The 26,089-nt window shown below is 36.3% G+C and overlaps 1 protein-coding gene across 10 annotated transcripts in view; it reads right to left on the bottom strand.

The window, feature by feature from the left end:
* LOC115217577 (cell surface glycoprotein 1) overlaps nt 1-26,089 on the bottom strand; it is a 314,511-nt gene that overhangs the window by 40,115 nt on the left and 248,307 nt on the right. For 6 of the 10 annotated variants that reach the window (XM_036507206.1, XM_036507205.1, XM_036507208.1 and 3 more), the window contains 3 exons: nt 18,965-19,022; nt 14,039-15,437; nt 8,305-8,343 (listed from right to left, as the gene is read on the bottom strand). In XM_036507206.1, coding sequence (XP_036363099.1) covers nt 8,305-8,343; nt 14,039-15,437; nt 18,965-19,022 — 1,496 coding nt within the window. Of the gene's footprint in view, nt 1-6,420; nt 6,472-8,304; nt 8,344-14,038; nt 15,438-18,964; nt 19,023-26,089 lie in introns of all 10 variants that reach the window. The other 4 variants (XM_029787322.2, XM_029787323.2, XM_029787321.2 and 1 more) reach the window with 2 other exon arrangements.

Genomic DNA, 26,089 nt, shown 5'->3' with positions numbered 1-26,089 from the left:
CCTTATATTAGATGATGATGATGATGATGATCATCATCATCATCACTACCAGCATCATCTTTGTTTAAACATCCATTTTTCCATGCTTACATGGATTGGACGGAACTTGTCGGCCCGAGGCTATAGTAGAAGACACTTGCCCAAGGTGCCATGCAGTGGGACTGAACCCGAAACCATGTGGTTGGCAAACAAGCTACTTACCACACAGCCACTCCTGCACCTAACTACTTTTTGTTTGTTATTTTTTCTCTTTTCTCTTTTACTTGTTTCAGTCATTTGACTGCGGCCATGCTGGAGCACCGCCTTTAATCGAGCAACTCGACCCCGGGACTTATTCTTTTGTAAGCCCAGTACTTATTCTATCGGTCTCTTTTGCCAAACTGCTAAGTAACGGAGACACAAACACACCAGCATCGGTTGTCAAGCGATGTTGGGAGGAGAAACACAGACACACATATATGCGACGGGCTTCTTTCAGTTTCCGTCTACCAAATCCACTCACAAGGCATTGGTCGGCCCGAGGCTATAGCAGAAGACACTTGCCCGAGATGCCATGCAGTGGGACTGAACCCGGAACCATGTGGTTGGTAGACAAGCTACTTATCACACAGCCACTCCTGCGCCTGTGTGCATTTTCATAAGATGTGCTCAGCAGTCTATGCTATGCAAGTGCAAATCCCAGCGCTTTATGAGTTAACTACGTATGCGAAACGAAGTGGTTACGAATAAGAATAAAAAGCAAATTGCCGACAACGTTCAACGCAAATTCTTCATTGTAAATTCGGATAATAGCAAGGGAGAGAACTCTGTACGTTAGATGCTCACAAAACGGTTTGTTTCCCTCAGATATTGTCTTAAAAAATAAACAAAAGTTTTAAATGATGTCTATAATAAAGACTATGGAAATAACAAAATATACAAATGAATGATAAAGTTCGGCCCAGAATGATATATTTAGACATAGCTTCTTATCCGAGCTAAAACAATAAGCAAGCATCTATGTTAGACACGGACTTTTTGTCTGAAAGGAGGGCTTGATGATGTCACTAATTTTAAACCAGACCGTAACACTACAGTAGTAATTTATTTAATAACACTATAATTAAGTACAGGGAATACTATTTATTGACTTTGTTAAGCAGATGTACAAAATTGATTGAGGTAGCTAATGATTTAGGGTCACACTGCTAAAACTAAAAAAAAAAATATATATATAATTATTTAACAAACCAGAACACCATATATTACACCAAGCAGAGGGAATAAAATTGACCAAGAGAATTAAAAGGAATTGGTCAGATTAACAGAATCGAACTTCAAGATTTATGTTAGAAAATTCCAGCAAAAACAAGTTATAACGAGCACTCAGAGAGTGCAAACCTCCGTTAAGGGAACACCAACGTCTTCTCAACGATTAGCCAGAGAGGATTTTTAAAATGAGAATATCTGAAATAAACTCGACTGCTCTCACAAACAAGAATACTAAAAGTGAACCTGACCGCTCTCAAAAATTAAGTTAAAAAAAAAAAGAAAAACGGAAAAATAATCCAGAATTCTTGTCCGATACTGAATCGATCTCAAAATCAAATCAATTTGTGCCAGTCACAAGACCAAACATCCCTGAAAGTTTCAACCGAATCCATCCAGCGGTTCTAGAGATATCTTGTCCAAGGACAGACAAACAAACAAACACAACTGAAAACAATATCTCCGCCTTCGCTAAGGCAGAGGTAATAATTCTCTCTACTATAGGGACAAGGCCTGAAATTTTGGGACAGGGCAGACCCCAGCCTCAAATGGTACTAGTTTCATTGAAATCCAAAAGGATATGTGCTAATGATTCTGCTATTCACCACCTTAAAATAATCGCAACAGAGTTTCTGATAAAAGACAGCAGGTTGCCAATTTCTGAGTCCTTGTCTCAGAACAACAATTGATAATTTAGTTATTATTTCATTAAATTCTTGTATAAAATGGAAAAAATAAAAATGCTTTTAGAAACTAAATATCAGTAGAGATTAAAAAAAAAAAAGAAAAATTACTATATCACCAGTTAACAAACAAGATTACTTGTGTTGGATTTGTCATTTTTTTTTTATTATTATTCTTCTTAAAATCAGCAATCTTTTGGTTTGTGATCACAAAATGAAACTGGAAATATCAAAGTATCTGATAATGCTCAAAACGGAGAATTTTCCTGTTTCCCCACCCAAAATTTCTTCAGATTCTTGTCTTGAACAATGGAGATATGTTTGGGTGGGAGGGAGGAATTACCCCTCTTGTCCCCCACTGCCACCAGTTTTTGATTTAAACTATTTTTTCTCAATTTTTTTTTTACTGCTTGTTTAAAATATGGTTATTACAATATCAATTACTTATATTAATTTTCCACTTTCAATTTTTGACTACAAACCAAAAGAAAGCTTTAAAATCAAACAAACGTAAAGATAATTCTTGGTGACATATCAGCTCCTAGTCCTTGGCATTTATTTAAGCATAGTTAACATAGACCAAACTAGGAATTACCCACATGAAACACTATTAATCAACAAGGTGTTAAAAAAAAAAAAAATTCCTTGCTTATAATTTATCAATTCAAACAGGTATACATTTACCAATAGAAAATGATGCAGTAAAATGAAGTAAAGATGATTGGGACAACAGACTGTTACCTTAAACCAGAACGAGGTAACAGGTGAGTTTTAACAGGTGAGCTGTTTAAAAAAAAAAAAATCCTTGAAGATTTTTCTAAATCCCATTTTAAAGCAAGTAAGTGCTCTGGATAATCTAGTGTAGTCACATTTAAAATCTGTTTATATTGACAAGCCAAAGGCTTTGAATGAATCAGGGACAACAAGGTGAAAAGTGATGCACATTTTAAAACAATGATAATGACAATATTGATGATTTAAGTGTTTTTTCCTGTGGTCTGTGATTCCTGGGTGAAGATAAGCTAGAAGATCAGGCAAATATGTTGAAGATGAATTTAAAGAAAGAAAAAAAAATAAAGAAGAAAAATAGCAGTAAACAAAAAAAAGTAAACATAAAAAACAGCAAATCAGTGGCAGACAACATCAGTCTAACGAACATTTATATAATCTGTCTGTTAATGTGTGATAGGAGACAGAGAATGCATTTGTGTATGCAAACACAGAGGCCCGTGATGGTGTGTGTACATGCAGTGAAGAGTGGATATGCGGAAACAAAACACAAACTAAATAAAACTAATATCATGTACAAAGCATGCAAATCAGACAGAACTCAAAAACAATAAAGTCTTTTCAATACGCAAAAATGATCTTTCATAATAAATACGTAAAATTATATTTTGATTTACCTGCTTATCGTTTATTTACATATGCTTGTACAGCTTGGAATCTCTCTCTCTATATATAAATGGCAAAATGTCTGTGTGTGTGTGTGTGTGCGCGCGCATGTCCTTTATACAAATCCACAATTTTTAAGTTAGAGGGCTTGCACTTTCTATGGTCATTCAAAACTGTCCAAGGGTGGTCGTGTACATCTTTACATTTCCCCAGTCACCCTGCAAAGCCATTAAAAAGTCAATAGAAGTGACTTTTTTTTGTGAATTTTCTATCCAAAACTCAAGCAAAATGCCCGAAACTTGATACGCCAATTGAATGCCAGCGAGCTGTATGTGATTGGTCGGAGATTTGGACAGTACTCGCACATATGTGCAAACGCACGCAGCTGTATATGCATGCACTAGCACTATGACCCGGCGTTGCCGGGACATTGTGCTAGCATAGAAAATAAGAAAAACCCAACATGACTTTTTAGCTAATTCTTCAGGATTCAGAGTATTTTATTAAATGTAATGCTTATTTATTCATATTTTTTGAAGTAATGATGCATTATCGCATAGCTTTGAGATTTTTGATGATGTGATAGCATACTTTTCTTGTCTTGTTTTGAGACAGCATTCACCCGGGGTGGGTTGAACTGGCTTCATTCATCCTCAATGCTGCATCTCTCACAAATGCTGACCAGACCTGGCGATTTGAGGCTAACGACCACGTGATCTCCAACCACTCCTTATTCCAGCGGTGAACGCCGTAGATATGGGGAGGCCTAGGTTGTGTTCCAGATCAGCCTTGACTGTCATCAGCCAGGTTTTTCGTTGTCCACCATATTGCTTTCGCCAACCCTGAAGGGGAGCTGGGGCAATTGCTTTGTAGATGAATTCTGGTTGACAATGACATTGTAAGGTAGGTGTGAGAGGCCAGATCTAGCCAGTCTGAACATAAAATGGGTAGAATATTTGAGCTGGATATGGCCGGTTTAAGTGCTGAAGGCTGTAGGTTCAAGCCTTGCTCAGTGCTCTACTTCATATGAAAGATTGGGATCAATCTGGGACCAGTCAATATCATATTGATGTCCAGCTAATGGCAGAGTGGCAGAAATAACAGATATACAATATTACAACACCACTGTTGACATAGCTTTCATTCTAGCAGGAGTTCATAAAATTTGCCATGTAACTGATGCAAATAAAATGGAAAATAACCATCATTGTATTTTTTCTACGTGTTTCGTGAGATTCTTGACACAAAACTGTACATTGAAACTGGGACTGCAGCATTTTGGGAGGGTAATTCTGCTAACAAAAACACAAGCACTGACTGCAGGTCACTTCTTTAATTCATTTGTGAAGGTTTTTTGTTACACATCTGTAATTTTTTTAACACTGCGTTTCCTGAAACACAGCAGTGTAACTAAAAAAATATGACAATTTGATAAAGAAGTTAATGACAACTCAGACACATCTTTTAACAGGAATGTCCATCCCACATAATACAGCAAAATATTATTGTAAAATTTACTGTGAGAATCTGATTGCATCAATAAATATTATGTGTGTGTGTGTGTATAACCGGGACTGCAGCATTTTGGGAGGGTAATTCTGCTAACAAAAACACAAGCACTGACTGCAGTTCACTTCTTTATTCGTGAATAAATAAGTATTATGTGTGTGTGTGTGTGTAAAATTACCAAATTTATTTCAATCATTTTTACTGGACACATTTTGCTTCATCAATAAAGCCTAATTTCTCTCAAGTTATTTAAGAACAAATCTCACGACGGGCAGGTAATTCAAAAGACACTAGTTTACGTATTTAAAATGAAAATACCTTTCAGTAATTAATAATAATGATAATACTAATAATAATAATAGAAAAACAAAAGCATTGAAAATGGCAAAATAAACTAAATAATAACAAGCAGGGATTCGGTTTTAGGTGCAAACAAAATTCTTGGAAAGTACAGGTAAGTAGTACGGCATGCTGGATAATGGAACAAAATATCACAGTGTCCAGTTGACAATGGCCACACAGAAACCTATGATGAACCTTATTTGAGAACCTTCTTCGCATTAGCTTTAAAGATTGTGCTAATAATAATAATAATAATAATTCTGTGTGAAATTTTAGATGGATAAAAAAAAACAACCAAGTCCATAGATAAAAACATCTTTCTCTCTCTTTTTAAACACACACACATTCATATTATATATATACACACAAACATACATGTATATGTGTATGTATATATATATAAAATTTATATTATATATATATATACACACAAACATACATGTATATGTGTGTGTATGTATCTGTATATATATATATGTGTGCATGTATGCACACATACACACATTTAGACATATAGGACATAGTAAATATATACACTCATTCATATGCATGTGAAAATGAGAATTAAGGAGTTCCAAATTATATTTGTTGTATAAACTTAATTTTCACCCAGCTTCTGTAAAAGGATTTATCAAAAAAAAAAAATTTTTTTTAAATAAAATAAAGAAAAAAAAAACACCATCTGGATAAAATTTAGAAATCATTGGTTTTTTTGAGAGAAATGTTTTGAACTTAAGTTTACTATAAAAAAAAAATGAATAAATAAATTTAAAAATAACCCCAAATTTAGAAACTCTATATTTGAACCTTTTTATGAAAAGACTGATGTAGGAATAAATGTAAAGAGAAAAAAAAAAAAAAGAGAGAACAAGAAGTGATTAAGAGAAAAGTTTTTAGGCAATTGGATCTGTATTCACTGCAAGAATATTAATAAGAAGACAAAAAAAAAACAAAAAAAAAAACTCAAAAGACATTGAAAACAAAAGAAAAAGAGAATCTGACAGTTTTTCCTTGTATGGATTCAGTTTTTCCTTGGTCCGAAAGACAGCATAAGCGATGGAAGTTAGATACAAGAAAAAATAGGGAGTCATCATCGTTCGGATAAAACTCAACACACAGATGCTTCATTAATTGATGCGGTCATCACAACAACGAGATTATTTCAACAATCAATTTATTACAGGAGATAATTATGGTAATGTCAACGAAAGTGGGGGAAAAAGAGTTCCATGCAAGATAATACCTGATGGCAGGTGCCGGGTCACTCAGAAATTATGTGTGTACTTTAGATAAACTAGGGAATAAGAAAAAAAATCTGCTTTCAACTGCACACAAAATGAAGGATCACAAAATAAGAAATTTCAATAATTCATCATTTTTTTTTTCTTGTTGTTGTGCTTCTTGTTCTTCTTCTCTCTGCTAGAGTAAGACAAATACGCATATCCTTGGGAAAGGACGTGAAGAGGCATCGGGTGTCTTCCAATAAAATCAAATATTTCAAGCAATCATGAGCGTTCCCTTTATATATATATACATACATATATATATATATATATATATATATATACATATACACACATATATATATATATCTGAACAAGTGTATGTGTGCGTGTATGCTGGTGTTTTGCAATTTGAATAACACCAAACAGAAGGACAGTGACGTTGGACAGTCTCATAAAAACGAAGGACTTTATAGGGTAGATATGCTAGAGTAGAAACAACAGAAATATTAGCTCAACCAGTCGGGAATTGTAATGTCCCTGTTGTTTAAACACTAGAATTCACTGCGTATTTCTCTATGGAAGTACTTTTGTTAGTACAAAACAGCTCTACCAACATCACTTCAAGGTTTGTAGTATCATTACTGTGATACCATAGAATTTTTTCATGCATATATATATACATACATAAAATCAAAATAAGCAACAGGATATCATTTTGTTAATCATTTTGATTTTATTCACCTTACTTTGAGCTGTGTGGATAATATCGGACTGACTTGGTGCTTCAACTTAAATACTTAATTCAACTGAATCTTAATTATATATATATATATATATAATATATATATATAATAATAATAATATAATAATAATAATTTGAGGGAATATTATTCCTAACTTACAGGGAAAAATTCAATTTAGAAATACTAAATCAAATTTCACAAAATATAATATATATATATATATATGTAAAAATTAGAAAAAAACCCCACCTTTTATCAATTCAAAATGAACAATTCAATTACACCATCTAGAAAATTACATATAATAGAAATATTAAATATAAAATAACGATAATATCTATACGTTTTATTTATTATTTTGCATATTACTTAATCATCAGTATATTATTGTGATTTTATATATAATATTTCTATTATATGTAATTTTCTAGATGGTGTAATTTAATTGTTCATTTTGAATTGATAAAAGGTCTTTTTTTCTAATCTCTCTCTCTCTCTCTATATATATATATATATAGACTTCATAAATTAAAACTGATTAGAAGATCGGAAATCCACCTGACGAATGTCATTTGAAGACATGAAACGATTGTAGTGGCGGTTTATTTATTTTATATTAAAATTTTTATGTATTGATTAAGTCTTTCCTTGTTTGTTTTGCAAAATAGTGGTTTTGTCTCGAATTAATATTATATAATATTTTACTATAAAATTGGATTTAATCCTAAATCTGATTTTTTCCCTGTAAATTTGGATTTATTCCCTAATATTTATTATTATATATATATATATATATATAAATTCAAAGTACAGTTTTTTGCTATCAGACTACTGAGATGGCATTGAAATGCAAGAAGCAAAGGCATTTTTATGCTACGGGGACTGGATTATTATTATTATTGTTTTTGTATTTTTGCATTTAACTTAAGCCCTTAATATTTCAGGTTAGTTAAAAGACAAAACATTTGCGAATATTTGTCATTGAAATGGGAAAGTGAAAAAGGGTTAAGTGTGATATCTTTAAGAAATAAATTTGGGGAAAAAAAGAGGTCTTGAGAAAATAGGGAAATGATTAAAGCAGGAAAATCCCTGTAAAATAAAAAAATTGGGATATTTGAATAAATACGAGGGAGGCAGTTAAACAACAAACAAACCCACCTTTCGTCTTTTGGCAAATGATAGTCGAAAATTTATGCCCTAAAATACATGCAAAATTTCAAACAGATAATTTTATTACGATTATTACTGAGTTTGGTTTAGCTGCATGTGATCTTTTGTTCATAACTCTTAATTGCTCATTAGCTTGAACTAATCAAAACTTATACTCAGGCTGAAAAATAAATATCTTTGAGAAAAAAAAAAATGAAATGCTTAAAAGTAAATGTTATAAGTACACACTTCCAGAATACATCACAATATCTGCAGCAATATGAATGCAGAACTCAAATGTAAAGAGATATGTTAACTGAGGGAGATATGTTAACTGAGTGAATTGTGTTAACTGAGATATGTTAACTGAGTGAATTATGTTAACCGAGTGAATCGTGTTAACCGAGATATGTTAACTGAGTGAATTGTGTTAACTGAGATATGTTAACCGAGTGAATCGTGTTAATCGATATTATGTTAACTGAGTGAATTGTGTTAACCGAGATATGTTAACTGAGTGAATTATGTTAACCGAGATATGTTAACTGAGTGAATTATGTTAACCGAGATATGTTAACTGAGTGAATCATGTTAACCGAGTGAATCGTGTTAATCGAGATATGTTAACTGAGTGAATTGTGTTAACCGAGATATGTTAACTGAGTGAATTGTGTTAACCGAGATATGTTAACTGAGTGAATTGTGTTAACCGAGATATGTTAACTGAGTGAATTATGTTAACCGAGTGAATTGTGTTAACCGATATATGTTAACTGAGTGAATTGTGTTAACCGAGATATGTTAACTGAGTGAATTGTGTTAACCGAGATATGTTAACTGAGTGAATTATGTTAACCGAGATATGTTAACTGAGTGAATTGTGTTAACCGAGATATGTTAACTGAGTGAATTGTGTTAATCGAGATATGTTAACTGAGTGAATTGTGTTAACCGAGATATGTTAACTGAGTGAATTGTGTTAACTGAGATATGTTAACTGAGTGAATTGTGTTAACCGAGATATGTTAACTGAGTGAATCACGTTAACTGAGTGAATTGTGTTAACCGAGATATGTTAACTGAGTGAATTATGTTAACTGAGTGAATTGTGTTAATCGAGATATGTTAACTGAGTGAATCACGTTAACTGAGGGAGTTTCATACCAAATCTCTCTCTCTCTCTCTTTCTTTCCTTCATATATATAAGTAGTATTAGTTTGTAACCATCAAAAAAGGTACAAGTTTATCCCATATATAATTAAATATTCCTTTTGGATCTAATTCATTGTTTTAACAACTGCCAACAAGACAAAACAAAGAAATAAAAGGGTCCCTAAGATCTCAAAACCCCTGCAGCATTACGTTCCTGTATGTGTATGGCTTAGTGGTTAGGGTGTTGGACTCATGATTGTAAGATTGTGGTTTCGATTCCTGGACTGGGCGACGCGTTGTGTTCTTGAGCAAAACACTTCATTTCACGTTGCTCCAGTCCACTCAGCTGGCAAAAATGAGTCATCCTACAACAGACCAAGATCCTGTCCAAGAAGGAATATATACGCTAGAGAAACCAGCCCCGTGCTCCTTACGGAGTAATGTGGAGTAACCACGCTAAACAAGGTTTTCTTACATTTGATTAACAGAGATGTGTAATCATACTGCGTGTATGACCATGTCAGTCTCGATATCTGAGAGCAAGTTTATAGCAGTGCACCTAAGTTTCAACCGTGTACAGGGCATCGTTGCACTGTAAGTTGTATGTTTGGGCTTTTTATTACTAAGGTCTGTTAAAAAAAAAAGCTACTTAGATGAAATAAATTCTTTTTTACTCTAGGCACAAGGCCTGAAATTTTGGGGGAAGGGGGCCAGTCGATTTGATCGACCCCAGTACGCAACTGGTACTTATTTTATCGACCCTGTAAGGATGAAAGGCAAAGTCGACCTCGGCGGAATTTGAACTCAGAACGTAAAGACAGACGAAATATCGCTAAACATTTCGCCCGGCTTGCTAATGATTCTGCCAGCTCACCGCCATTAGATGAAATCATCATCATCGTTTAACGTCCGCTTTCCATGCTAGCATGGGTTAGATGATTTTGACTGAGGGCTGGCGAGCCAGATGGCTGCACCAGGCTCCAGTCTTGATCTGGCAGAGTTTCTACAGCTGGATGCCCTTCCTAACGCCAACCACTCAGAGGGTGTTAAATTAAATTGTTAAATTAAGGTGTTACTACAGGACGGTTTCACTGGTTCGAGATTGAGGACACTGAATAAAATATAGACAAGACAACTTGATGTCAGTAATGTGCAAACCCGTATGTAGAGGGAGCATTTGAGTGGGGGTGAAATGTAAGCAATAGGGAAAATGATAGTATTAAAGATTAAGATAATCTTGTTCAATTCTGGAAGAGTGATAATCTGAAGAAAAAAAAAAAATCTAGAGAATGCAAGATTGTTGATCATTAAATAAAAATAACATTAAAATTAGCTGATGACAGGAATTACAAGAAAAAAAGCAAAAATAAGATGATGTTTCATTGTACACACATACACACACAGGTATGTGTGTTCCAAAAGGTTTGTGCCATGTTTTTTGAAAAGTTTCTTTTGTAAAAATCAATAATTTTTAATTTAAGAATAATTTTTCATCAAATATTGTGACTGTATAAAGAATTCTTTGCAAAGGGTTATATATATATATATATATATATAGATATATCACTAGGCTATCAGATGTTGCTACACACCGCTGGTCACAATGCGCTTTGCATTGTTTTAGCCTTCAAATGACACCACCCCGCTGGCTAAGTGAGAAGGCCAACAGAAGAAAGAGTGAGAGAAAGTTTATCTTAATTTTGAAAAATAAGAGAAATATATAAAAAACAGCATTATTTATGGGATGACCCAACATATATATTATGTATATAACATCTCTCTCTCTATATTTAAACCTCGCCAAGATAAATATATAAAACACCTGATGAATGACTGTAACTCGAAAATTTAAAGAAATTAACAGCCATGAAACGATCGTAGTGTTATATTAATTATATTTTTTTAATAATTTTGTTATATATTTAAATAATATAAATTAAATAATCTTATGTATTGGCTTAAGTTTTTCATTGTATGATTTGCCTAATAGTGGTTTTGTCTCTAATTTAATATAATATATGTATATATATATACATACATACACTACACACAGTCTGGTAAGCTTCAGGGCTGTGCCAAGCTCTAGTGTCAGCTTTGGCATATACGTATCTCGGCATTAGCCACGGAGTAGCACTTGGGTACTTGTAGAGAAAGTACAGTCAGCACTAAATATAAATAGCCAATACAATGCCCATTCGTGCTCTATAAACTGCTTCTGCTCGATTTATAAATGAAATTTTATTATCCAGTAAACGTTTGAGTTGAAAAGCTCTATTTACATAAGTTTAGTAGTTTTTAAATTTAAAAATCTGAAACTTGTGACTTAAGACTCCATGAACGATATTGAAGAAGCGATTCAATGATATATTTATTTAATACTAGCAGTATTGCCCAGCGTTGCTAGGGTTTGACTCGACCCTTTAGAATTGGAATTTTTGAAAAGTAAAAATTTTGCATTATGTAGCTTGATATTCTCTTTAAGTGAACATTTTTCTGGTTGAAATACACCGAAAAATTTCGACACCTTTTTGATGCAAATAATTTTTGGTGTTAACATGGTCCGATTTGAATTTTTTCTTCTACGGAAGGAAAAGCAAGCCTTCTTCTATCATACTCTCAATTTTGATCAACTTGCGCCGCAGGGTCTCGGAGGAGATAGTGTTAGTTGAAGGCTTCCAAACCTGCCATACACAGACAACTTCAGCTTTATATATAAAGAGATGTAAAACGGCTAACTAAAGGGCGATAACTCCTTAAATACATAACGAAAATGTTCAAAGCAACATGGGTTATAAATTAAGCTAAATCAAACCTCATTATATTTAGATGATAAATTCCACGTAAGCGCCTTCCTATTTTACACTACGAATGCTTACATTATCAAGTGGAATTAATTTATTGCCTGTGTAATGAATAATTTCTAATATTAGCACAAGGTCATTAATTTTGATTTGAATTAAAGGGACATAATTAAATACAAGTTTTGCCCTAACTCTGATTTCGCTTATCGGCTACTATATAACTTGAGGAAAACAACACAACTAGAATAGACAATATTTAATAAATCAATCACACACCCACAAACGTGGATGGCTCAGGGCGAACTGCTTACTTAATGGGAAAGAGAGAAAGAGAGAGTGAGTGTGTGCGTATATGCAATTTAAGGGGAGAGAATCGCTCCTAACTTTATTTCTCTGTGCTGAGAAATTTTAATAAAAAAAGAGTGGAAGGAATGATTGATTTTGATTTTGATTTTTCCAGTTTCAGCTAATGAGCTGTGGCCATGCTGGTGCACCGCCATTTACACGATTTCTATACACGATTTCCATATCATTCTTTTATTAAAGTTCCCGGTAAATATATGTATATATCTGTAAATGTAATATGTGACAATTATTCAGTAGCCATGATAAAACTCTGAGTTTCGGATGCCGAGGTGGAAATCCACGCCGCTATCTCTTCAGATATCCGGCCATCCGAAAAATGTTATGAAAAATGACTGTTATACAAAGGGAAATTACTGTGTGATTGACTGTTATTAAGACAAAAGGACCTAGCAGTCATACCTCTTTTGTCTTAATGACGGTCAAATCACACAGTAATTTCCCTTTGTATAGCGGTCATTTTTCATAGTATTTTCCCGATTACCGGATAACTGAAGAGATAGTGGCGTGGATTTCCACCTCGGCATCTGAAACTCGGAGTTTTATCATGGCTACTGAATAATTGTCAGATATTAGATTTACAGATTTTACATAATATCGAGGTCTCTTTCTTTCTTTTGTTGCCTCACCATTAGCCACAACACACATTTTTTTTCTCTCCTTGTTTTTTTCTGTGTTCCTTTCTGTAGAAGAGCGTAGGCTCGAAATGTAAAAGACTTTTTCTATTCCTGAGCGTTATACTAATACATCTGTTTGTTTTGTGCACCACCTGTCTTCGTCTTTCGTTTTTTTCGTAAACTCTCTCTCTCTCTCTCTCTATATATATATATATATATATATATATATTTATATATGAGATGTTTATGATAGAGCTTTCTGATATCAGTTGGTGGATATTTAGGATAATTTAAAATGCTTAACAGAAGATTGTTATATGGATGATCACCTGTAGCTGAATCAGGACTTTCAAATCACGCTAATGAAGAAACGTGTGTGTACGTACATGTGTATCCAGAAACATCAGAATATAAATATTTTTAACAAAGTTTCTTTGAAACAAAAGAAACATTTTTTGGAAAATTACAACACTTTCCATTTTGCTAAAAATAATAATAATAATAACAACAATAAAAAGAAAGTTTTACAATTCAAATTGCAGAATCCAGTTCTTTGATATGCATTACATAATACATTCAAGAATATTCCTAAAATATTAATATATATTTAAATATACAAATAAATATACACTATTACATGTATACACACATACATGCGCACACACACATTCATATATATTTCTTTACTACCCACAAGGGGCTAAACACAGAAGGGACAAACAAGGACAGACAAACGGATTCATATATATGTTATGCATTGTAACAAACAGAACACGCCTAAAAAGATTACAAACCAATTAATTGTCCTACCTTTTTGGGCATTCCTTTGGCCAAATCTTTTTTGGCTTCTTCTTGGATGTTACGGAATTTATCAACAACGCTCTTTGCTGTCCCCTTCGATGGTAAACCCTCACTCCAATCAGTATCAGCTTCCCTGGAGATATCAGACCGATATTGAGGTTCGTTCTCTGAAGTTGCTTTGCTAGTTACAGCTGTAGATTTAACTGGAAGGTCATCTCTGGGAGGAGTAAATTCTTTTAAAGATCTTGGTGAAGTTGCGTTGGGCGCATTGTTTTCGATTTTGCTAAATTTCGACAGAAGACTGCGTGCTGTTCCCTTTTCCGGAAGAGCTTCCCCACCTGTGTCAGCTTCCTTTATCACATCTTGCCGGTTGACAGGTTGATTCTCAAAGATTCCTCCTTCTATTTTTGTGGGTTCATATTCTAAACCCTTTTTCGGAGTGTTTTCATAGACACCACTCACAGCAGCTTCTGTGTTAAACCCACGAGGATCCTCACGTGGCGGAGTAAACTCCTTGCGACTTCGAGGAGAGGGGGACTGGGATCCAGCTCCACTTTCAATTTCTCGAAACTTTGCTAAAAGACTTCTTGTTTGGCCACTTTCAGGCAGTTTCTCCTCTGCAACATCGGTTTCTTTGAAAACATCACTGAGGACAACTGGCTGACTTTCAGCAATGGTTGGACCAGCTTCTTTTGCAGTAATAACGTCGATGGGTGGTTTCGAAACAAAAGGTTTGTCTTCTCGTAATTTTGAAAACTTAGCAAGCAGATTCTTAGTTGTACCTTCGTCTGGCAAGATGTCTTCGGTGTCCACTTCTTCAGGACGGATAACATTTGGATCATAGACGGGTTTGCTTTCGAAGATACCACTTTCAGTTGTACCACAATATGGTTGAAACGTACTGCGTGGTTCTGAGACAAATTCAGTTTTGGAAGACAGATCAGGAGTTAAATCTGGTTGACCACTGACCACTACTTCGCTTGAAGATTTTTGAATATCTTTAAATTTGTCCAACAGATTTTGTGCTGTGCCCCTTTCTGGCAACTTCTCATCAGGTTTCACAAACCCAGGTGTAATGTCTTCAGGGAGAGCTGAAGGTTGACTTTCAAAGATTCCTAAATCAGGTTTGCCTTCGTAAGTTTCAATATGGGTTTTCGGTTCTGAGATAAATTCAGTCTTATCTTGTTCACACCTAATTGAAACTGGTGTAGTACTGGAAATAACTGGTTTCAGACTTTCACTTTCGTATTCCTTGAACTTCTGAGCCAAATTTCTAGCAGTACCTTCTTCTGGAAGCTTAACCTCACCAACAGAATCATGGTAACGGACAACTCCATCTAGAACAACTGGTTGACTCTCAAAAATGCCAGCTTCAGTCCTGCCCACCATAACTCTATAGCTTTCATCGCTGAAAGATAAAAATAAATTTATTAAAAAATCATAACAACATTTATTCAAAGCTGAATCATGTGGAATATCTCATCCCTTGTTTCCAATGAGGGATAGCTAATAAAAATTTTCATATACATATATATTTAAAAGTCAGGGTATATTTTGCATTATGTTTGCTGGCCACTTTATCACTATACTTTCACTTGTTTCAGTCATTTGACTGCGGCCATGCTGGAGCACCACCTTTAGTCGAGCAAAGTTTGTAAGCCCAGTACTTATTCTATCGGTCTCTTTTTGCCGAACCGCTAAGTGACGGGGACGTAAACACACCAGCATCGGTTGTCAAGCAATGCTAGGGGAACAAACACACACATACATATATCATCATCATCATCGTTTAGCGTCCGTTTTCCATGCTAGCATGGGTTGGACATATATATATACATATATACGACAGGCTTCTTTCAGTTTCCGTCTACCAAATCCACTCACAAGGCATTGGTTGGCCTGGGGCTATAGCAGAAGACACCTGCCCAAGATGCCACGCAGTGGGACTGAACCCGGAACCATGTGGTTGGTAAGCAAGCTACTTACCACACAGCCACTCCTGCGCCTATATTTTTAAAGATAATGATAACTTATTTGAATTTTGAATATATGTAAGCTTTCGGTGTTAATGGTATTTTTATACAAGCTTAAAGCTAATGGCGATCACAGTGCAATGACTAAGGAAAATAGTCTAATAACGGGGCATATAAGACCTCGACAGAAAAAAGGCAGCTTTTCTATCTGTGGATAGGAAAGCCTTCTTTTTTCTGTTGAGGGCTTATATGCCCCTTTATTAGACTATTTTTCCTTGGTCATTGCATGGTGATCGCCATTAGCTTTAAGCTTGTATAAAAATACCATTATTATTATTTACAAGTTATTATATGTGTGTATATATATATAGGGGGGAAAATATGAAAAATCAATGAAAATGCACATTGTAAATAAAAAAAAGAAAAGGCTTTTTATGAAAGGTAACAACATATACATATATATATATATAGAGAGAGAGAGAGAGAGAGAATAATGAAATGTATGTCGAGCTCTTAAACCAGCAAGGACAGTGGTATATCTAACTGTATTATAAAGATAGATCGATATGTAGATCAGTAAAATACCATAAAGGGAAGTAAACGTCACAGAAAATTAGTAAGTTACCTCCCTTGTCTCACATCCGAACATATCTAATAAAAATGTTTTCTGCTCTAATTAGTTTTTAGTTTTATTGAAAACTGTCGCAGGTTGCTTCTGCGTCATTATGACGTCATTTCTCAAAATGCCTCATACTACATATGTACACTTATTCAGAAGTGGAAAAAAAGGTGGGTGTCAGAAACCCAGCTTGACCATGGAGGAGAGAGAGGAAATAAAAGCTGCAGGGCCTCATAAATTGCCGGGGTGTAAAAACTCCAGTGAGATTATAAGTTCATGTACTGTTGTTTGTTCTACTGGTCATGTAAAGGACATTTATGTTATAATGAATAACCCAAATGTAAATGAAAATTTTTAAACGAATCTCTTAAATGTTTTTTGTATGTATGTCCTGTATTTGTCCTTCTGTGTAATCAATTTTTATAATCATAATAAAGAAATAACTTATTCACACACACATAAATATATATATATATATATTAGAAGGTTTGGAGGTGATGTACAGGTATTTTATATTAGAAGAAATGAGGTACTCAGAAATTCTGATGGTTTTATATTTACAGATATTTATTTGTATATTACATGTTTTTATACATCATAAATAGCGCTTTCGTCCATTCTAGTGGAGTTTTCAAATTGAACTTTCAAATTGAGTTCGATTTGAAAACTCCACTAGAATGGACGAAAGCGCTAATATATGATATATAAAACATGTAATATACAAATAAATATCTGTATACAATAAATACGTATATATATATATATATATATATATTATATATATATATAATATATATATATATGTATATATATACTATATATCACCATCATTGGCGCTGGCATATCTGTGTGATAAGAAACTTGCTTCTGAACCACATGGCTCCAGGTTCAGTCCCACTGTGTGGTACCTTGGGCAAGTGTCTTCTACTATAACATTGGGCCAACCAAAGTCTAGTGAGTGGATTTGGTAGATGGAAACTGAAAGAAGCCTGCCATATATACATAACTGTGTGCATGTGTCTTTGTTTCCCATCACTGGCATCGACCACATTTGGATGGTGGTTTTTACGTGCCACTGGCACGGGGCACTAGTCAGGCGGCACTGACAACGATCAACGTATATATATATATACATATATATTTGACAGGCTTCCACACAGTTTCTGTCTACAAAATTCACTCACAGCATATTGGTCAGTCTAGGGCAATAATAGAAGATACTTGCCCAAGGTGCTGTACAGTAGGACTGAACCAGAAATCATGAGGTTGAAAAATGAGCTTCATAACCACACAAAGCCCCAGGACTTGTTCTTTGTGAGCCCAGGACTTATTCCTATCACTGCAGTTTTTTTCTCTGGACTGGACTGGATTGGATTGGACTGGACTGCCTATGCTCAGTCCACTGCAGGACGAAGGCCTCAGCATGTTCGCTCTTCCATCCAGTCTGATGAATTTGAACTTGAAATCATACTGGTTTGATGAGTCTACTCTGCTACACTGACTCGACATGGCTTGGCAGAGGGGTGGTGCAGTTTATTTATACTCTTACCCAGGAGTAGTTAAGTCAATTACATTGACCCCCAGTGCTAAAAAGTTGACCTCAGCAGATTTTGAACTCAGAATGTAAAAAGGCTCAGAATAGACGAAATGTCCAGCAATTTTGTCCAATATGCTAATGATTCAGCTAGTTTCCTATCTTCTTCATCATCATCATCATAATAATAATAATAATGATAATGATAATAATAATAATGATAATAATAATAACAAGGGTCATTGTTGTCATCCCCATTATTTAATGTCCCTTTTTCCATGCTGGAATGGATTCGATGGTTTGATGGGCTAGTGAGCCAGAGGAGTGTGCCAAGCACCAATGTTCACTTTGGCACAGTTTCTATAGCTTGATGCCGTTCCTAATGCCAACCACTTCACAGTGGTTTTACATGGCACCGACATTAGTGAGGTTCCCAAGTAACTCACAAGAGAAGGCTCCTTGACTGAGAGGGGAGTGATATTGAGGAAGGTGACTTTATGACAGGTGATGAGAGGTTAAAATATGACAGAGGGACCAGAACAGGTGTCTTGCTGTAGGGAGATATATGGCTATTGCACATGGGAAAGAACATGTGTGAGTATGTACCCTTAAGTTACAGGGAGGTGAATAAAAGAGATGTGGTATGGATGGGTAAGTATATTTGTGTGAGTGTGAAGGAAGGTACTAGATGATGATGATGATGATGTGTGAAGGAAGGTGCAGTGATGGGGATGTTGGAAATGCAGTGAGTGAAAAAAATCTAACCACATGAAAACTATTTGCATATAATGATATTGGAAAAAGCTTACCTGTCTCTCCTTTGTTGGTTTTCTGGAGAAATCGGTTCCATAGAATCGGCTTCAACAGCTGAATATAAAAAAAGTGAAACAAAAGCCTTTATAATATTAAAAACAAAATTTTTTTAATGCTTTTAACAAACATTATGGAATTAAAATATATGGCAATTTCTAAAATTACAGAAATGTCCCCTGATAATATTTACCAAGTGGGATAATTAATAATAATAATAATAATAATAATAAACTGCTCTGCTGGGGACAGCTAGGATTTTGAGGGCGTTACTTGAATGTTGAATGTCTCCCAAGGTAATTAACAATCAAGTATCAAAGCTTATAATGTGCGGAAAGAGGCCCTGTGAGACCTTTGACGGTAGGTTGCTGTCTGCTCTCACAGAATCTACCAGAACAAACAAAAACAGAAAAGAACACACAACAGTGCATGTACCTCAGCAACACACAGGTGTAGAAATTTGCCTCAAAATACCAAATGTTGAACAATTATATAACAACAACAAGAATAATAATAATAATCATCATAATGTTCACTATTGATAACAAATGTGGAATAGTTTTTCTTAAGCTTTTTATAATAATGTTATAAGAATTGCTTATTACATCTACTCTTTATGTGAAGAAGAAAAAATTTCTACAAAATGCATTTAAGCATTAAACCAACACACACACACACACAAATATATACATATATACATATCACCGTGACCGACCAGGCTATCAGATGTTGCTACACATCGCTGGTCACAATGCGCTTCGCATTGTTTTAGCCTTGAAATGACACCACCCCACTGGCTAAGCGAACAGGCCAACAGAAGAAAGAGAGAGAGAAAGTTGTGGTGAAAGAGTACAGCAGGGATCACCACCACCCCCTGGCGGAGCTTTAGCTGCTTTTGCTCAATAAACATATATATATATATATATATCGTGAAGTATATTTGCCACTTAAATGTGGCTAACCCTTAAGGGTGGATGCTACTGTAGCTTGTAGCCCCAGGAAGGCACCGTGTAACCTCTCGAAAGAGCTGTTCTTCACTCCTGCTCCAGAGCGTCGGCTGCCGGGTCATTCCGGCTCAATCGAAGGAGAGAGGCATTCTCCGTCCGGGTTGCAGATCTGTGGAATGGGCTGCCAGAAGAGATGGTGGGGATGCCGACGACCGCTCGGTTCAAGGTCTCCCTTGACCTCAAGTGGCCTGAACTCTTTACATGAACACCACCCTGTACATAACTCCATGTCCCCCTACATGGCCTTGCTTTTTGCTTTTTGAGCCAAAAAATTAACTAACTAACTAACTGACACACTTTCTGTGCCCTATCAGTATTTGCAAAGGGAAGCCAGATACATACATACATATATATATATATATATATCCAATTCAGATAAATAAATAATAAAATTAACAGACAAAAGGATGTGCACAAGGAATGTATTAGTTTGATGCTAGGGGTAGAAAGAAAGGGCTTTGATGTTTCGAGCCATAGCTCTTCATTAGGAAGGAGAAGCTCTTCAGTAGAAAGGAGAAAGGGAAATGTTCGAAGAAGGAAAAGAAGTCGCCAACAGCAACACACATACATATGACAAGCATCTACACACTTTCTGTCTATCAAATTCACTCACAAAGGCACACGTGCTGCATAGCAGAATTGAACCTAAAACCACATGGTTGAAAAGCAAGCTTCTTGACCTCACAGCCACGCCTGTGCCTATTGATTCTTTGAATTTCTATCTGCTTGTTTCCATTATTTACTCTTTACTCTTTTATTTGTTTCAGTCATTTGATGGTGGCCATGCTGGAGCACCACCTTTAGACGAGCAAATCGACCCCAGGATTTATTCTTTGTAAGCCTAGTACTTATTCTATTGATCTCTCTTTTGCCGAACCGCTAAGTTATGGGAATGTACATACACCAGCATCGGTTGTCAAGCGATGTTGGGGGGACAAACACAGACACACAAACATGCATATATATATATATATATATATATATATATATATATATATATATATATATACACGACGGGCTTCTTTCAGTTTCCGTCTACCAAATCCACTCACAAAGCTTTCGTCGGCCCGAGGCTATAGTAGCAGACACTTGCCCAAGGTGCCACGCAGTGGGACTGAACCCGGAACCATGTGGTTCATAAGCAAGCTACTTACCACACAGCCACTCCTACGCCTTCAAAGTATTAGCAAGAACACTTGCATTACTTCAGGTCCCTATCAGTTTTTTCCCCCACACAATATGAAAAAAATAGGTGCAAGCATTGCTGTGGTTAAGAAGCTGGCTTTGGAACCATGAGGTTTCTGGTTCAACCCTACAGTGTGGCACTTGGAGCAAGCGTCTTCTGCTATAGCCCCAAGCCAACCGAAGCCTTGTGAGAGGATTTGGTAAATAGAAACTGTGTGGAAACCTGTTGTGCACCCCGCCCCTTAGTAATGGGGGCATTTTCTTTTTAGCTGTTCTTTTTCTGTCTTGGAAGTTTACGCAGCAATTTTGCCAGTGCTGATGGTACGAAAGAAAAAGGACCCAGTACACCCTGCCTGTACGGTTTTGGCATTAGGAAGGGCATCCAGTTTTAGAGATCATGCCAATGCTGACACTGTAGCTCACCAGATCCTGATAAACTGTCCCACCCATACCAGCCTGGAAAATGGATGTCAAATGGTGATGACCATCATCATGATAATACATATATGGAATGTGGCCTAGTAGTTAGGGTGTTGCACTTATGATTGCAAGAGTGTAGTTTCAATTCCCAGACTAGGCAGTGTGTTGTGTTTTTGAGCAAAACACTTCATTTCACTTTGTTCCAATCTACTCAGCTGTAAATGAGTAAATCCCATGAAGGACTGGCATTCTATCCAGGGGAATGTTGTGATTTTGGCCACTGGCCCTATAAATCCTAGGACTTGAGAAAGTAATGTACAGAGGTTGTGAAGATTGTCCCACTGCCTTTGGTCTGGAAGGATAAGCAGGAGAATTCATCTACAAAGCAATTGCCCCAGCTCCCCCTCAGGGTTGGCGAAAGCGATGTGGTGGACAACGAAAAACCTGGCTGATGACAGTCAAGGCTGATCTGGAACCCAACCTAGGCCCCCATATCTATGGCGTTTGCCACTGGAATAAGGAGTGGTTGGAGATCACGCGGTCGTTAGCCTCAAATCGCCAGGTCTGGTCGGCGTTTGTGAGAGATGCAGCATTGAGGATGAATGAAGCCAGCTCAACCCACCCCGGGTGAATGGTGTCTCAAGACAAGACAAGCCAGAGCTTATTTGTCTGGTAGCCTTAGGGAAAAAGGCTGTGTGGTGGACCAGATTGAAAGGCTTAGAGACAGATTATTTCTTCTTTTGCCAAGACCTCATCAACATCTTCAAGTTTCACTTGAAAAGGAAAGTGAGGGTAGATAACAGGAAGTGCTGCCTCCTAGCAATTTTTTTGAAGAGGTAGGGTCCAATATGGCAAAAATGGTCTGAGCGAACAGACCTACTCTGAGCGTTCACTTGTAAATTGAAAGAGAATGATGTGGAGAGGGCACTTGCTCTAGTGATCAGGGTAACTGTGGTTTTGTGGGGTTTCCATGAGCAGCCCTAGGATGTCTCTGTCTTTTGGGGAATTATTCATTGTTAGAATTTATTTTATCTCTTTTTTATACTTTTTATATACTTCTTTATGTAACACCACTTTATATAGACCAGTACCGTCCCAGACATTATTTTGTAAACCCTTAGAGGTAAATAAAGAAATTATTATTATTATTATTATTACTATTACTATTATTATTATTATTATTATTATTATTATGATTATTATTATTATTACTATTATTATAATGGCAGTGAGCTGGCAGAATTGTTAAGACACAGGACAAAATGTTTGGCAGTATTTTGCCCATTGCTACGCTCTGAGTTCATATTCTGCTGCCGTCAACTCTGCCTTCCATCCTTTTGGGGTCGATAAATTAAGTACCAGTTACATACCGAGGGTTGATCTAATCGACTAGCCCCACCCCTCCAACAAATTTCACGCCTTGTGCCTTTAGTAGAAAAGATTATTATTATCGTTATTATTATTATTCTGACAACTTGCATATCTATTCTTTATACATTCTGACAGGGTTTAATGTGAATATGCTAAATGGTGCTGTGTTACATCAAAAGGAAAGAACTTCTCTTTTAAGACGAATAGGAGTTCATATCACACAGATTCATTAATAAAAGTGTTTCTGGGAAAGTCAGTGTTTCTCTTTAGCTATAAACACCTGGACTAATGAATCTAAAATGAGCTAATGGCCTTGTTATTAATTTCAACGTGTTTATCATGCACATGACTATTATGGGTTGGTAGATATCAGTAGGAGGAGGCACGTGGCTTAGTGGTTAGGGTGTCAGCACCATGATCGTAAGATTGTGGTTTCGATTCCTAGACTGGGTGACGCATTGTGTTCTTGAGCAAAACACTTCATTTCACGTTGCTCCAGTCCACTCAGCTGGCAAAAATGAGTAACGCTGCAATGGACTGGCGCCCTGTCCAGCTGGGCAACACATACGCAACAGAAACCAGGAAACTGGGCCCATGAGCTTGGCTAGGCTTTAAAAGGGTGCATTTATTTATTTTATTTAGATATCAGCAGAGATCAGCAAACAGTTTGTCTGCTGAAATTATAAACAAAACCACTGGTTCTTGTTATACTTCTCTGCTTTGGGTTGATAAAACACGCCAAAACAGTAGTGTCTCAAAATCCCTTGTACTAACGAACCAAGTGTGTTATAAACACATATCTATATATATAAAACTCTAGTTGTGTGAGTGTCTGTCCCCTTCGATTTAGATTCCTAACTCCTCCCACATTTTGCGGTGCAGTTTAACCAAATTCGGGTATCTTATAGTCGTGATTCATATCGAGCCCGTCTGACTATTAGCGCGCGTCAACGATGAGTCTACGATTTTAAAAATAATTTAACATCATTTTTATTCCATTTTAATGCATAAAATGCATCGTGTCGATGGCGGTGGAGTTGGCGTCCACGCTCACAGCTGCACCTGTTTGCTTCTCCCCCTTCCCTCCCTCGTGAAGCTGTGGGGAAGGGAGTGTAAATAAATCAACGTCGTAATGCGTTGTGAAGGAAACCAGCATTCTTTTAGAACAACGACTTCATGGCTTGAAGACACCAAAACAAAAATGGCTAAGAAAGCCCAAATTTATAAGGGAAGTAACTCTCTAAAAATGCTTATATAGTTATTTCCCTTACAAACCCGAGCAACGCTGGGCGATACTGCTAGTTTATAATAAAGAAGCTATTCTCCTGCAACAAAACACAACATATTCATACTTGAATCTGCTGGAATGCTTTAAGAATAACTATGCATCATTTGTAATCTCACTGTTCACAATGCATACAACTATTTTTGGCGAGCAAGGATCAATGAATAAATTGTTTGCTGAAATTATAAAGAAGAACATTGGCTCTTGTCAGATTCATTGGTTTGGGTGCCTCTCACTGATGAGACACAACATGTCGAAACACTGGTCTCTCAGAATCCCTTGTATTAATGAATTACCTGTGGTATTCACGCAAATACATCAGTAGCAGATGAAAATCATCCAGCAGCAGAAGTAAGAATGCTAGACACGCATTTCTGCATTGTTGGGCTTTGTCAGTAGCATGTACTCACTGGCAATTGCATCATCATCATCATCATCATTGTTTAACGTCCGCTTTCCATGCTAGCGTAGGTCGGATGAATGCCTGAGGGCTGGCGAACTAGATGGCTGTACCAGGCTTCAATCTTGATCTGGCAGAGTTTCTACAGCTGGATGCCCTTCCTAATGCCAACCACTCTGAGAGTGTAGTGGGTACTTTTATGTGCCACCGGCATGGGGGCCAGTCAGGCGGTACTGGCAACGACCTAAATCCATCATCACTGTTGGAAAACAGTGATTGCAAATTCACTGGCACTGCAATTAGCTGGTGACAAACACTACAGCTAAGTTGGCTTTCCATGATGTATTTGCATTAAGTATGATACATAGATAGCTATTTTAAGTACTAAGTTATATTACACGAATAGTGAAAAATAAAACTCTAGAGCAGTGCTTTTCAAACTTTTTGCTGGAGCGGAACCCCAAGGAAACATTCCACTGGCTCGAGGAACCCCTGTGCAATAATTTAATAGTCTTATGCACACATATCTGCACAGGAGAATTAAAAATTACTGCCGATTTTAGCAGTTTTGTAACTTCTTGCAGAATCCCTGGACTGTACTGGCAGAACCGTATGGTTCCGCGGAACCCTGATTGAAAACCACAGCTCTAGAGGTAAAACTAGCTCTGTAATATATTAGGAAAGCCTTGCTTCATAAGACCACCAGAAGTCATATTGGATTTGAAAGCTCCATTCCATAGCCACTTATTCTGTTATATTGATTATGTAGAATATTCTATCATGGTATAGCTCCCCCTTGCATTTATAAACAAACCTGTCAATGACCTCCACACCAGTAGCAAAGAAAAAGAACACTAGAGGCAAAAACTACATCTGTGATATGTTAAGTATGCCTTACTGCACAGAGTCATCAGAAGTCATATTTGATTTGACAGCTCCATCTCAAAGGCATGTATGCTGTGATATCAATTATGCAGAATACTCTGTTATAGTATTGCACCCTTGCATACGAACAAAACTGTCAATGTCCTGCACATTAGAGGCTTGTGTTTGCTAAAGTAATTACAAATCTAATTATAGGCGTAGGAGTGGCTGTGTGGTAGGGTGGCGAGCTGGCAGAGACGTTAGCATGCCAGGCAAAATGCTTAGCGGTATTTCGTCTGCCTCTATGTTCTGAGTTCAAATTTCGCCGAGGTCAACTTAGCCTTTCATCCTTTCGGGTCGATTAAATAAGTACCAGTTATGCACTGGGGTCGATGTAATCGACTTAATCCCTTTGTCTGTCCTTGTTTGTCCCCTCTGTGTTTAGCCTCTTGCGAATAGTAAGAAATAGGTATTTTGTCTGCCGCTATGTTTTGAGTTCAAATTCCGCCGAGGTCGACTTTGCCTTTCATCCTTTTGGGGTCGATTAAATAAGTACCAGTTAAACACTGGGGTCGATGTAATCAACTTAATC

Source organism: Octopus sinensis, linkage group LG11 (genome assembly GCF_006345805.1).
Source record: "Octopus sinensis linkage group LG11, ASM634580v1, whole genome shotgun sequence".
NCBI classification, from domain to species: Eukaryota; Metazoa; Mollusca; class Cephalopoda; order Octopoda; family Octopodidae; genus Octopus; species Octopus sinensis.
The sequence above is the reverse complement of the archived record's forward strand: the minus strand, read 5'-3'. Positions and strand labels throughout refer to the sequence as shown.